Raw genomic sequence first — 15,625 nt, forward strand, 5'->3', positions numbered from 1 at the left:
TTAAAAAATGTGACTACTAGAAAAATTTAAATTATATATGGGCTCACATTCTATTTCTCTGGAATAATAGGGCTCTATAACTAAGCAGGGTAGTAGGAGGAATAGGAGGAACACTAGGGCTCTCCCAGTATTAGTGAAATTCAAAGGCTCTTCTGTAAGCACTACTCCCTCTCTTCCTATTTAGATACTTCACAATTAGCCCTTCGTGCCCTCCTCACTAAACCTCACTGATTTGACCCCCAAATTCATATGTTGAAGCCCCAATCCCCAATGTGATGTTATTTAGATAGGACCTTTATGAGGTAACTGGTCATGAGGGTGGAGTCCTCATGAAAGGGATTAGTGCCCTTACAAGAGAGAATGATCTCTGTCTCTCTCTCTTTCTCTCTGCCATAGGAGGACATAGCAAGGAGGTAGTTGTCTAAAAGCCAGAAAGCAGGCCCTCACCAACCCAGATCTGTAAGCACCTTAATCTTGGACTTCCCAGACCCAGAACTGTGAGAAATTTTTAGTCACTTCAATCTATGGTATGTATTTTTGTTATAGCAACCCAAAAGGACTAAGACACCCATAATCTACCATGTTTTTTTTATTCTTTAAGCTCAAACCTTCAGGGAAATGAAGAGCACCAATTATGTATAAATAAATTAAAGCTAATTTGTAACTATTTTTAACACATGTAAAAAATGGAGCCTTTATAAAGTACATTAAAATTATTTACATCTCAACACAGTATACTATTCATATGAGCACATAAAAGTGTAAAATCTGGAACTGAAAACAAAGCACAGAATTTTCCAAAAAAAACCAACTTAGTATCTACCTTACTTATCTCCTCTTCATATTCTCTTCTCAATTCCCCAGGTTTACATAATAGTCGAACTGGCTGACAGTCATCAACTGTTTAAGATCAAGAAAGATAATAATATTATAGACAACATAAGACTTTTATGGCTAGCTTCTTCTATTAAATCTAGTAATATATAAACATGTGAAACTAAAATAAATGTACAATTACTAATAGCTACAGCACTATCTTCTTCACGGAATTCCATTTTAAAAGAATGTTTTCTGGTTCAAAATGGCATGTAAATACATATATTTAGCTCCTTCTCCAGAATCCACTAAAATAACAGTAGCAGACTTAAAAAAAGTAATCCTACAGTAGCAAAGTGATTAGGGGAAGTATCAATCAGTAAACAAGAGAGTTCAGAGTGAGTAAGTGTGGGATAGGGACTTCAAAGTTTATGATTTGTTAGATCAGGACACTTGGCTGGTAGGCATTTCTTCCTACAAATGTGTGTAAACACACACATGCACATTTCAAAGGTTGTTTTTTTAAAGTAACCAAATTATATGGAGAAAGCCAGTGCAGTTAATATGAGAGGTGGAGACCCAGAACAAAGCCCACTGAAATCTGGTATAAAATCATAATGGCCAAGCTTAACCTCACTGTTTGCCAGGCTCACTGTTTGCCAGGCTCCAGTGACTACACATGTACACAAGGTTTTTCTGAAGTCTCAGTTTTAAATATGAAAGCAAAACCAAGGACCACCAGATGTTTGGAACAAATCTACAGGATTAAAGAGAAACACTAAGGGGATTAAAGAAGGCAGCATGAGAGGTGAGACAGAGACCTCCTCCTAAAACTACATTATAATACAAAAATATAATTAATACAACTAATCCAGAAAGAGCAATGGGAAGGAAGGCTGCACCAGACAGCATACACCTGGAGAAAAGACCAGACTGTATGGAACAGGGTAACGTACCAAAGCTACAACCCAGCAGGACCCAAGCCCTTCCCCCACCCCACCTCACTAGTGGGAGGAAGAAAAACAGAGTGGGCAGGGAGTGGAGGCCTGGAACTGCTGAACACCTAGCTCTGGAGATCTCCTCTGGGAGCATGGTGCTCTGGTGATTAGTGGGGTTGGAAAGCTAAGACAGGCGGGATACTTGCAGAGACTGAGTTCCAGCTGCTTGTGGAAAACGGACGCATATCCGCCTGATCTGGGTGGGTAGTATGAGAGACTTCCTAAAAGCGAGAAGGCTGCTAAAGGGGCAAGGATTGCACAGAGTGTACAGCTCAGGAGAAAGGACAGGTAGACAAAATTGGCTGGGTGCACTCTGCCCAGCAGGTTGGGAACTTTCACAGTCTTCAAGCACTCCCATCCCCCTGGCTGGCTTTGCAGCACCAAGGCCCCCCACTGTGATGTGCAGCCTGCTGCACCTTCCAGTCCATTCCTGGCTCGCAAACTGGCAAACCCTACCATGGCATCAGGCCAGACAGAGGGAGGCCCCGCCTACAGCAGCTATAAATACAAAGCATAGAAGCTTACACCTGTGTTTGGCGCACTGGTTCTGGCAGTGGAGACAGGCATAGCAGTTAGGAAGGAGGAAACAGCTCTTTCCTCCCCACAGGCAGCAGCACCACTCCTGTGTGACCTCCAACATCGCTCCAGGGGCTGAGCAGCTACAGGGAGTAGAGCTTCTGGGCCCTAGAGGGCGCCATATACAAATATGAAATGTCAAAGGAACCTGGTTCAAAGCAAAATCCTCAACAACAGAAAAAGGGTGGAGTGAGACTAAACTAACCAATCTTCCTGAAAGAGATTTCAAAATAACAATCATAAGCATGCTCATGGAAGCACAGAAAAATATTCAGGAACTCAGGAACGATTTTAGGATGGGGATCAAATCATTGAGTAATACAATGGAGGGTGTTAAAAGCAGATTAGATACAGTGGAGGAGATGACAAATGAAATAGAAATTAGAGAAGAGGAATACAAAGAAGCTGATGCACAGAGAAAAAAAAGGATCTCTAGGAATGAAAGAATACTGAGAGAACTGTGTGACCGATCCAAACAGAACAATATTCATATTATATGGGTACCAGAAGAAGAAGAGAGAAAAGGGGATAGAAAGTGTCTTTGAGGAAGTAATTGTTGAAAACTTCCCCAATCTGGAGAAAGAGATAGTCTCTCAGGCCAGGAAGGTGCACAGATCTCCCAACACAAGGGACCCAAGGGGTACAACACGAAGACATATAATAATTACAATGGCAAAGACCAAGGATAAAGACAGACAGTTAAAAGCACCCAGAGAGATCAAAAAAGTTCACATACAAAGGCAAACCCATCAGGCTATCATCAGACTTCTCAGCAGAAACCTCACAGGCCAGAAGGGAGTGGTATGATATATTTAATGCAATGAAGCAGAAGGGCCTCGAACCAAGAATACTCTATCCAGCAAGATTATCATTTAAATTTGAAGGAGGGATTAAACAATTTCCAGATAAGCAAAAGCTGAGAGAATTTACTCCCACAAAGCATCTCTACAGTGTATTTTGGAAGGACTGCTATAGATGGAAGTGTTCCTAAGGTTAAAAAACTGTCACCAGAGGTAATAAAAGGGGATAGACAAATAGTACAGAATATAATACCCAATATATAAGAATGGAGAAGAAAAAAAGGAGAGAAAAGAAAATAACCTTTAGATTGTGTTTGTAATAGCATACTATGTGAGTTAAGTTAGACACTTAGATAGTAAGAAAGTTACCCTTGAACTTCTGGTAACCACGAATCTAAAGCGTGCAATGGCAATAAGTATATACCTATCGATAATCACCCTAAAGGTAAATGATCTGAAAGCACCAATCAAAAAACAATGAGTCACTGAATGGATTAAAAAACACGACCCAACTACATGCTGCCTATGACAGACTCACCTTAAGCCCAAAGACATACACAGACTAAACATGAAGGGATGGAAAAAGGTATTTCATGCAACTAATACGGAGAAAAAAGTAGGAATTGCAGTACTTGTATCAGACAAAATAGACCTCAAAACAAAGAAAGTCACAAGAGACAATGACGGACATTACATAATGATAAAGGGATCAATCCAACAAGAGGACATGACCATTATACTTATCTATGCACCTAACACAAGAGCACCTACATATGTGAAACAAATACTAAAATAATTAAAAGGGGAAGTAGAATGCAATGCAATCATTCTAGGAGACTTCAACACTCCACTCACTCCAAAGGACAGATCAACCAGACAGAAAATAAGGAGAAAGAGGCACTGAACAACACATTAATACAGACAGACCTAACTGACATCTACAGAACACTCCACCCAAAAGCAGCAGGATACACATTCTTCTCAGGTGCACATGGAACATTTTCAAGAATAGATCATACACTAGGCCACAAAAAATTCCTCAGTAAATTAAAAAAGATTAAAATTGTACCAACCAGCTTCTCAGACCACAAAGGTATGAAACTAGAAAAAAATTACGCAAAGAAAATGAAAAAGCCCACAAACGCATGGAGGCTTAACAACATGCTCCTAAATAATCAATGGATCAATGACTGAATCAAAACACAAAATCTGTGGGACGCAGTGAAGGCCGTGCTAAGAGGGAAGAATACTACAATACAAGCCTACCTCAGGAAAGAACAATCCCATATGAAAAGTCTAAACTCACAAGTAACGAAACTAGAAAAAGAACAAATGAGGCCCAAAATCAGTAGAAGGACGGGCATAATAGAGATTAGAGCAGAAATAAATAAAATAGAGCAGAATAAAACAATAGAAAGAATCAATGAAAGTAGGACCTGGTTCTTTGAGAAAATAAAATAGATAAACCCCTAGCCAGACTTATCAAGAAAAAAAGAGTTTACACACATAAACAGAATCCGAAATGAGAAAGGAAAAATCATGATGGACACCACAGAAATACAAAGAATTATTAGAGAATACTATGAGAAATTATATGCTAACAAACTGGATAACGTAGAAGAAGTGGACAACTTTCTAGAAAAATACAACCTTCCAAGACTGACACAGAAAGAAACAGAAAATCTGACCAGACCAATTACCAGCAATGAAATTGAACTGGTAATCAAAAAATGACCTAAGAAAAAAACCCCTGAACAAGATGGCCTCACTGCTGAATTTTATCAAACGTTTAGTGAAGACCTAATGCCCATACTCCTTAAAGTTTTCCAAAGAATAGAAGACGGAATACTTCCAAACTCATTATAAGAACCCAGCATCACTCTAATATCAAAACAGGCAAAGAGAACAGAAAAAAAAGAAAATTACAGACCAATATCCCTGATGAACAGAGATATAAAAATACTCAAAAAAATATTAGCAAACCGAATTCAAAAATAAATAAAAAAGATCATCCATATCATGTTCAAGTGGGAATCATCACAGGGATGCAAGGATGGTACATTAGAAAATCCATCAACATCATCCATTACATCAACAAAAAGGACAAAAACCACATGATCATCTCCACAGACACTGAAAAAGCATTTGACAAAATTCAACATACATTAATGATAAATACTCTCAACAAAATGGGTATAGAGGGCAAGAATCTCAACATAAAAAAGGCCATATACGACAAACCCACAGCCAACATTACACTTAGTGAGAAACTGAAAGCTTTTCCTTTAAGATTGGGAACAAGACAAGGATGCCCACTCTCCCCACTTCTATTCAACATAGTACTGGAGGATCTAGCCACGGCCCTCAGACAACACAAAGAAATAAAAGGCAGCCCGATTTGCAAGGAAAAAGTTAGACTGTCCCTGTTTGCAGATGACATGATATTGTACATAAAAAACCCCTAAAGAATCCACTCCAAAACTACTAGATCTAGTATCTGAATTCAGCAAAGTTGCAGGATACAAAACTAATACACAGATATCTATTGTATTCCTATACACTAACAATGAACTAGCAGAGAGAGAAATCAGAAAAACAATTTCCATTTACAGTTGCATCAAAAAGAATAAAATACCTAGGAATAAACCTAACTGAGGAAGTGAAAGAGCTGTACCCTGAAAACTACAAGACACTCATGAGAGAAATTAAAGAAGATACCAACAAATGGAAAAATATCCCGTGCTCATGGATAGGAAGAATTAATATTGTTAAAATGGCCATCCTGCCTAAAGCAATCTACAGATTCAATGCAATTTCAATCAAAATACCAACAGCTCTTCAACGAACTAGAGAAAATCTAAAATTCATATGGAATCACAAAAGACTTCGACTACCCAAAGCAACCCTGAAAAGGAAGAATAAAGCAGGGCAGATTATGCTCCCCAACTTCAAGCTCTACTACAAAGCCATAGTAATCAAGACAATTTGGTACTGGCAGAAAAACAGACCCACAGACCAATGGAACAGACTAGAGAGCCCTGATATAAACCCAACCGTATATGGTCAATTAATATATGATAAAGGAGCCATGGATATACAATGGGGAAATGACAGCCTCTTCAACAGCTGGTGTTGGCAAAACTGGACAGCTACATGCAAGACAATGAAACTGGATTATTGTTTAATCCCATACACAAAAGTAAACTCGAAATGGATCAAAGACCTGAATGTGAGTCATGAAACCATAAAACTCTTAGAAGACAATATAGGAAAAAGTCTCCTGATTATAAGCATGAACAAATTCGTCCTGAACGCATCTCCTTGAGCAAGGGAAACAAAGGCAAAAACGAACTCATGTGACTACATCAAACTAAAACGCTTCTGTATGGCAAAGGACACCATCAGCAGAACAAAAGGCACCCTACAGTATGGGAGAATATATTTGTAAATGACATATCCGACAAGGGGTTAACATCTAAAATATATAAAGACCTCACACGCCTCAACACCCAAAAAGCAAATAACCCAATTAACAAATGGGCAGAGGACATGAAGAGACAGTTCTCCAAAGAAGAAATTCAGATGGCCAACAGACACATGAAAAGATGCTCCACATCCTAATTATCAGGGAAATGCAAATTAAAACCACAATGAGATATCCCCTCACACCAGTTAGGATGGCCAACATAGAAAAGACTAGGAACAACAAATGATGGTGAGGATGTGGAGAAAGGGGAACCCTCCTACACTGCTGGTGCGAATGTAAACTAGTTCAACCATGACAGAAAGCAGTATGGAGGTTCCTCAAAAAACGAAAAATAGAAATACCATTTGACCTCGGAATCCCACTCCATGGAATTTACCCAAAGAATATAACTTCTCAGATTCAAGAAGACATATGCACCCCTATGTTTATTGCAGCACTTTTTACAATGGCCAAGATATGGAAGCAATCTAAGTGTCCATCAGTAGATGAATGGATAAAGAAGACGTGGTACATATACACAATGGAATACTATTTGGCCATAAGAAAGAAACAAATCCTACCATTTGCAACAACATGGATGGAGCTGGAGGACATTATGCTCAGTGAAATAAGTCAGGCGGAGAAAGACAAGTGGGAACTGATTTCCCTCATTTGTGGAGTATAACAATGAGGCAAAACTGAAGGAACAAAATAGTGGTAGACTCACAGACTCCATGAAGGGACTAATGATTACCAAAGGGGAGGGGTGTGGGAGGGTGGGTGGCGAGGGAGGGAGAAGGGGATTGAGAGGTATTATGTTTAGTACACATGGTGTGGGGGATCACGGGGAGAACAGTGTAGCACAGAGAAGGCACATAGTGAATCTGTGGCATCTTACTACACTGATGGACAGTGACTGCATTGGGGTGTGGGTGGGGACTTGATAATATGGGCAAATGTACTAACCACATTGTTTATTCATGTGAAACCTTCATAAGAGTGTATATCAATAATACCTTAAGAAAAAATTAAGAAAAAATAGTTAAAATGGTAAATTTTATGCATATTTTACTACACATAAAAAGCTATAAAAAGTAACTCCCATTACACATTATATACAATAAAAATTGCTAACATAATTTACAAAATAATAAGCTTACTATATTAGTTTCAAAACATGAAATTAATCAAAACTCAATTAAGAATGTGTGGTACTGGAAGGTGGAGCCAAGATGGCGGCATAAGTAGGACAGTGGGAATCTCCTCCCAAAAACATACATATTTTTGAAAATACAACAAATACAATTAATCCTAAAAAGAGACCAGAAGACACAGGACAACAGCCAGACTACATCCACACCTGCGAGAACCCAGCGCCTGGTGAAAGGGGTAAGAAACAAGCCCCCGCCCGGCGGGACCCGAGCGCCCCTCACCCCAGCTCCCGGCGGGAGGAGAGGAGTCAGAATGGGGAGGGAGAGGGAACCCAGGACTGCTAAACACCCAGCCCCAGCCATCCGCACCAGAGTGCAGACACAGTGCATGCGTGGGGTACTGGATACTAGGGAAACAGGACAGTAAGAACTTTGAGTGGGTCCCGCAGCCAGTACCCCTGTGACAAAGAAAAACGAGTGCTTTTTGAAAGTCTTTAAGGGACAGGGACCCCACAGCTGGATGGAAGCATCCCAGGTCACAGTCAAGCAGCTGGAAATTCCAGGGAACTCCGGGTGCATTAACCCCGTGGGCAACAGCTCTGAGAACCCTCATGGAGGTAAACAGCCAAACAGCACCCCCCACCCCGTCATTAACCCTCCGGGCCCCGCCATAGCAGAGTGGCGGCCTGAGGCTGGCCACGCCCACAGCAAGGGAGCTTCCTCCATTCCGGCTGGGCAAGATACAGAGACCCATTCTACACGCAATTGCCCAACACAAGCCACTAGGGGTCGCAGTTGTCCCAGTAAAGAAAGGCCAGGAGCAAGTGGAAAGCCTTGGCTCTCCCAGCTGACAGACGAGTCAATAGCTCACCATTGCACCTATCAACATGAAAAGGCAAAAAAATTTGATCCAGACAAGACTAACCCAGACAGCTTCGACATCTACCCCTGAGAAGATAACCCGGGGAGATAGATTTAACCAGTCTTCCTGAAAAAGAATTCAAAACAAAAGTCATAACTATGCTGATGGACTTGCAGACAAATATGAAAGAACTAAGGAGGGAGAATACAGAAATAAAACAAGCTCTGGAAGGACTTCACAATAGAATGGACGAGATGCAAGAGATCATTAATGGACTAGAAAACAGAGAACAGGAACGCAGAGAAGCTGATGCAGAGAGAGATAAAAGGATTTCCAGGAATGAAAGAATTTTAAGAGAACTGAGTGACCAATCTAAAAGGAACAATATCTGCATTATAGGGGTACCAGAAGAAGAAGAAGAGAGAAAAAGGGATAGAAAATGTCTTTGAAGAAATAATTGCTGAGAACTTCCCCAAACTAGGAGAGGAAATGGCCTCTCACACCACAGAGGTACACAGAACTCCCATGACAAGGGATCCAAGGAGGGCAACACCAAGACACATAATAATTAAAACGGCAAAGATCAAAGACAAGAACAAAGTATTAAAGGCAGCCAGAGAGAATAAAAAGGTCACCTACAAAGGAAAACCCATCAGGCTATCATCAGACTTCTCAACAGAAACCCTACAGGCCAGAAGAGAATGGCATGATATACTTAATGCAATGAAACAGAAGGGCCTCGAACCAAGAATACTGTATCCAGCACGATTATCATTTAAATATGAAGGAGGGATTAAACAATTCCCAGACAAGCAAAAGTTGAGGGAATTTGCCTCCCACAAACCACCTCTACAGGGCATCTTACAGGGACTGCTCTAGATGGGAGCACTCCTAAGAAGAGCACAGAACAAAACACCCAACATATGAAGAAGGGAGGAGGAGGAATAAGAAGGGAGAGAAATAAAGAATCATCAGACCATGTTTATAATAGCTCAATAAGCGAGTTAAGTTAGACAGTAAGATAGTAAAGAAGCTAACTTAAAAATCTTGGTAACCACAAAATTAAACCCTGCAATGGCAATAAGTACATACCTTTCAATAATCACCCTAAATGTAAATGGCCTGAATGCACCAATCAAACAACACAGAGTAATAGAATGGATAAAAAAGCAAGACCCATCTATATGCTGCTTACAAGAGACTCACCTCAAACCCAAAGACATGCACAGACTTAAAGTCAAGGGATGGAAAAAGATATTTCATGTGAACAACAGAGAGAAAAAAGCAGGTGTTGCAATACTAGTATCAGACAAAATAGACTTCAAAATAAAGAAAGTAACAAAAGACAAAGAAGGACATTACATAATGATAAAGGGCTCAGTCCAACAAGGGGATATAACGATTATAAATATATATACACCCAATACAGGAGCACCAACATATGTGAAACAAATACTAACAGAATTAAAGGAGGAAACAGAATGCAATGTATTCATTCTGGGAGACTTCAACACACTACTCACTCCAAAGGACAGATCCACCAGACAGAAAATAAGTAAGGACACAGAGGCACTGAACAACACACTAGAACAGATGGACCTAATAGACATCTACAGAACTCTACATCCAAAAGCAACAGGATACACATTCTTCTCAAGTGCACATGGAACATTCTCCAGAATAGACCACATACTAGGCCACAAAAAGAGCCTCAGTAAAATCCAAAAGATTGAAATCCTACCAACCAACTTTTCAGACCACAAAGGCATAAAACTAGAAATAAACTGTACAAAGAAAGCAAAAAGGCTCACAAAACACATGGAGGCTTAACAACACGCTCCTAAATAATCAATGGATCAATGACCAAATCAAAATGGAGATCCAGCAATATATGGAAACAAACGACAACAACAACACAAAGCCCCAACTACTGTGGGATACAGCAAAAGCAGTCTTAAGAGGAAAGTATATAGCAATCCAGGCATATTTAAAGAAGGAAGAACAATCCCAAATGAATGGTCTAATGTCACAATTATCGAAATTGGAAAAAGAAGAACAAATGAGGTCTAAGGTCAGCAGAAGGAGGGACATAATAAAGATCAGAGAAGAAATAAATAAAATTGAGAAGAATAAAACAACAGCAAAAATCAATGAAACCAAGAGCTGGTTCTTCGAGAAAATAAACAAAATAGATAAGCCTCTAGCCAGACTTATTAAGAGGAAAAGAGAGTCAACACAAATCAACAGAATCAGAAACGAGAAAGGAAAAATCACGACGGACCCCACAGAAATACAAAGAATTATTAGAGAGTACTATGAAAACCTATATGCTAACAAGCTGGAAAACCTAGGAGAAATGGACAACTTCCTAGAAAAATACAACCTTCCAAGACTGAACCAGAAAGGAACAGAAAATCTAAACAGACCAATTACCAGCAACGGAATTGAAGTGGTAATCAAAAAACTACCCAAGAACAAAACCCCCGGGCCAGATGGATTTACCTCGGAATTTTATCAGAAACGCAGAGAAGACATAATACCCATTCTCCTTAAAAGTTTTCCAAAAAATAGAAGAGGAGGGAATACTCCCAAACTCATTCTATGAAGCCAGTATCACCCTAATACCAAAACCAGTCAAAGACCCCACCAAAAAGAAAACTACAGACCAATATCCCTGATGAACGTAGATGCAAAAATACTCAACAAAATATTAGCAAACCGAATTCAAAAATACATCAAAAGGATCATACACCATGACCAAGTGGGATTCATCCCAGGGATGCAAGGATGGTACAACATTCGAAAGTCCATCAACATCATCCACCACATCAACAAAAAGAAAGACAAAAACCACATGATCATCTCCATAGATGCTGAAAAAGCATTCGATAAAATTCAACATCCATTCATGATAAAAACTCTCAACAAAATGGGCATAGAGGGCAAGTACCTCAACATAATAAAGGCCATATATGATAAACCCACAGCCAACATCATACTGAACAGCAAGAAGCTGAAAGCTTTTCCTCTGCGATCAGGAATAAGACAGGAATGCCCACTATCCCAACTGTTATTCAACATAGTACTGGAGGTCCTAGCCACGGCAATTAGACAAAACAAAGAAATACAAGGAATCCAGATTGGTAAAGAAGAGGTCAAACTGTCACTATTTGCAGATGACATGATATTGTACATAAAAAACCCTGTAGACTCCACTCCGAAACTACTAGAGCTAATATCAGAATTCAGCAAAGTTGCAGGATACAAAATTAACACACAGAAATCTGTGGCTTTCCTATACACTAACAATAAACTAATAGAAAGAGAAATGAGGAAGACAATTCCATTCACAATTGCATCAAAAAGAATAAAATACCTAGGAATAAACCTAACCAAGGAAGTGAAAGACCTATACCCTGAAAAGTATAAGACACTCTTAAGATAAATTAAAGAGGTCACTAACAAATGGAAACTCATCCCATGCTCCTGGCTAGGAAGAATTAATATCGTCAAAATGGCCATCCTGCCCAGAGCAATATACAGGTTTGATGCAATCCCTATCAAACAACCAACAGCATTCTTCAATGAACTGGAACAAATAGTTCAAAAATTCATATGGAAACACCAAAGACTCCGAATAGCTAAAGCAATCCTGAGAAGGAAGAATAAAGAGGGGGGGATCTCACTCCCCAACTTTAAGCTCTACTACAAAGCCACAGTAATCAAGACAATTTGGTACTGGCACAAGAACAGAGCCACAGACCAATGGAACAAAACAGAGACTCCAAACGTTAACCCAAACATATATGGTCAACTAATATTCAACAAAGGGGCCATGGACATACAATGGGGAAATGACAGCCTCTTCAACAGATGGTGCTGGCAAAACTGGACAGCTACATGTAAAAGAATGAAACTGGATCACTGTCTAACTCCATACACAAAAGTAAATTCGAAATGGATCAAAGACTTGAATGTAAGTCATGAAACCATAAAACTCTTAGAAAAAAACATAGGCAAAAATCTCTTAGACATAAACATGAGTGACCTCTTCTTGAACATATCTCCCCGGGCAAGGGAAACAAACACAAAAATGAACAAATGGGACTATATCAAGCTGAAAAGCTTCTGTACAGCAAAGGACACCATCAATAGAACAAAAAGGTATCCTACAGTATGGGAGAATATATTCTTAAATGACAAATCTGATATAGGGTTGACATCCAAAATATATAAAGAGCTCACACACCTCAACAAAGAAAAAGCAAATAATCCAATTAAAAAATGGGCAGAGGAGCTGAATAGACAGTTCTCTAAAGAAGAAATTCAGATGGCCAACAGACACATGAAAAGATGCTCCACATCACTTCTCATCAGAGAAATGCAAATTAAAACCACAATGAGATATCATCTCACACCAGTAAGGATGGCTACCATCCAAAAGACAAACAACAACAAATGTTGGCAAGGTTGTGGAGAAAGGGGAACCCTCCTACACTGCTCTTGGGAATGTAAATTAGTTCAACCATTGTGGAAAGCAGTATGGAGGTTCCTCAAAATGCTCAAAATAGAAATACCATTTGACCCAGGAATTCCACTTCTAGGAATTTACCCCAAGAATGCAGCACTCCAGTTTGAAAAAGACAGAAGCACCCCTATGTTTATTGCTGCACTATTTACAATAGCCAAGATATGGAAGCAACCTAAATGTCCATCAGTAGATGAATGGATAAAGAAGATGTGGTACATATACACAATGGAATATTACTCAGCCATAAGAAAAAAACAAATCCTACCATTCGCAACAACATGGATGGAACTAGAGGGTATTATGCTCAGTGAAATAATCCAGGCGGAGAAAGACAAGTACCAAATGATTTCACTCATATGTGGAGTATAAGAACAAAAGAAAACTGAAGGAACAAAACAGCAGCAGAAGCACAGAACCCAAGAATGGACTAATAGTTACCAAAGGGAAAGGGACTGGGGAGGACGGATGGGAAGGGAGGGATAAGGGTGGGAAAAGAAGAAAGGGGGCATTTCGATTAGCATGTATGGTGTTGGGGGGGCACGGGGAGGGCTGTGCAACACAGAGAAGACAAGTAGTGATTTTACAGCATCTTACTATGTTGATGGACAGTGACTGTGAACGGGGATGTGGGGGGGACTTAGTGAAGGGGGGAGCCTAGTAAACATAATGTCCTTCATGTAACTGTAGATTAGTGATACCAAAATAAAATAAAAAAAAAAAAAGAAAAAGAATGTGTGATACTGACACAAATATCAAGAGATTTAAAAAATAAAAAGACTGAAAACAGCCCTGGAACATAGGCATTTGATTAGGGAAACAACATAAAATGAAGACATATCATTCACCAAGCAGTGTGGTTATAATTGGCAATCCCTTGTACTCCATGTAAGAACTTGTTCGTTAAGCTTCAAAAGATTGGAGACTGATGAAAATTAGGCTTGGGATGGATTAATGATTGTGCATTCAGCATTGACCCGATAGAGAATTTTATTGTTGTCAACAACCATTTGATCAATAAATATGAGAGATGCCCTCACAAAAAAAAAAAGTACACACTTCCAATTGTAAAATAAATAAGTAACCGGGATGTAATGTATAGCATAAGGAATATAGTCAAAATATTGTAACAACTTGGTATGGTGATAGCTGGTACCTAGAATTATCATGTATATAAATGTTGAATCACTGTGTTGTACACCTGAAACTAATGTAATACTGTGTGTCAACTACCCTTCAATAAAAAAATATATATAAAAAAAAATAATAATAATTGGCAATCCCTGAGGGAAAGAAACTAAGATGCCTGCCTCATACAAAATTCAAATTCTAGGCGAATTAAAAATTTTTTTTACAGAAACAAACTGTCAATGACTGAAAGGAAATTATGGGAAATTCAAAATCTTAAAACAGGATGGATTTCCTGAATAACAGAAGCAATCCAAACAATCAAAACCTCTATATGGTAGAAAAAATCATAAAGTTAAAAACGAACAACAATCTGGGATAAGTTATTTACAAGCACATAAATTAATAGAGAATGAATGTCCAGAATATAACAAGAACTTCTACAGATTAAGAAAATCACACTAAGATAATGGGCAGAGGAAAGGAACTGGAGATTTATAGGAGATAAGTATAGTAGGAAGAGAATTTTTAAAAAACTTGGAACTACTAAAAATTTTAAAGTTTACTTATTGGACACAAGGTAAATCTAAACTAAGATTAATTACTCTTTCAGCCAAAGGCACAACAAATTAAAATTGTCTTAATATACTTCTAATATCTAGGTACAGTAATTATTTGCTCTTCTTAAACAATTTCTAAGTGTATGAAGAATTTGAACAAAATCAGTCTTGTAGACTAAATATGACTATGACAGTAAATTTCCTCCAACTGTTGGAAACAATTCTCAACACTGCTTAATTTTGGTCAACTCTAAAGTTTCTGTTAGGGATTGAGTTTATTCTCTTGGTTCTTGTCCCTGCTGCAAAAAATAATTGAAAGGCAGAAACATGGTAGCAAAGCAGAATGAAAATTTTGTTTGAATACACTCCAAGTTTTATTTGAATACACTCCAAGGGAGGAGCATGCTAGAGTCAAGGTAGAGAAAGGCAAGAAAGGGAAGCTTATTTAACTCCTGCTCAGCATTGGGCAAATCCCTTGCCAACTTCTAAAGCCAGGGTTATCTGGCATCCAGTGTCTGCTTGAATCTGCACAATATGGGAACTAAGTGCTTACCATCCCAGGACTTGGGGGAGCCACAGAGAGCACTGAATGGAGTGAGACTATGTTCTGAGAACTTCCCAAAGCAAAGAAAGGAGATTTTCAGGCAGGCTACTAAAAAGCATTATTGTACAGTTACAGTCCTGTCTGGGTCACCCAGGTGACGGGAACTTGCAAGCCCAAATCAGAGCTCTTAGTAGAC

At 39.0% G+C, this 15,625-nt stretch overlaps 1 protein-coding gene across 2 annotated transcripts in view; it reads right to left on the reverse strand.

The window, feature by feature from the left end:
• RNF168 (ring finger protein 168) overlaps nt 1-15,625 on the reverse strand; it is a 61,672-nt gene that overhangs the window by 23,112 nt on the left and 22,935 nt on the right. For both annotated transcript variants that reach the window (XM_057503817.1, XM_036926301.2), the window contains one exon: nt 824-900. In XM_057503817.1, the coding sequence (XP_057359800.1) occupies nt 824-900 (77 nt within the window). The remainder of the gene's footprint in view (nt 1-823; nt 901-15,625) is intronic.

This window comes from Manis pentadactyla, chromosome 1 (genome assembly GCF_030020395.1).
Source record: "Manis pentadactyla isolate mManPen7 chromosome 1, mManPen7.hap1, whole genome shotgun sequence".
NCBI classification, from domain to species: Eukaryota; Metazoa; Chordata; class Mammalia; order Pholidota; family Manidae; genus Manis; species Manis pentadactyla.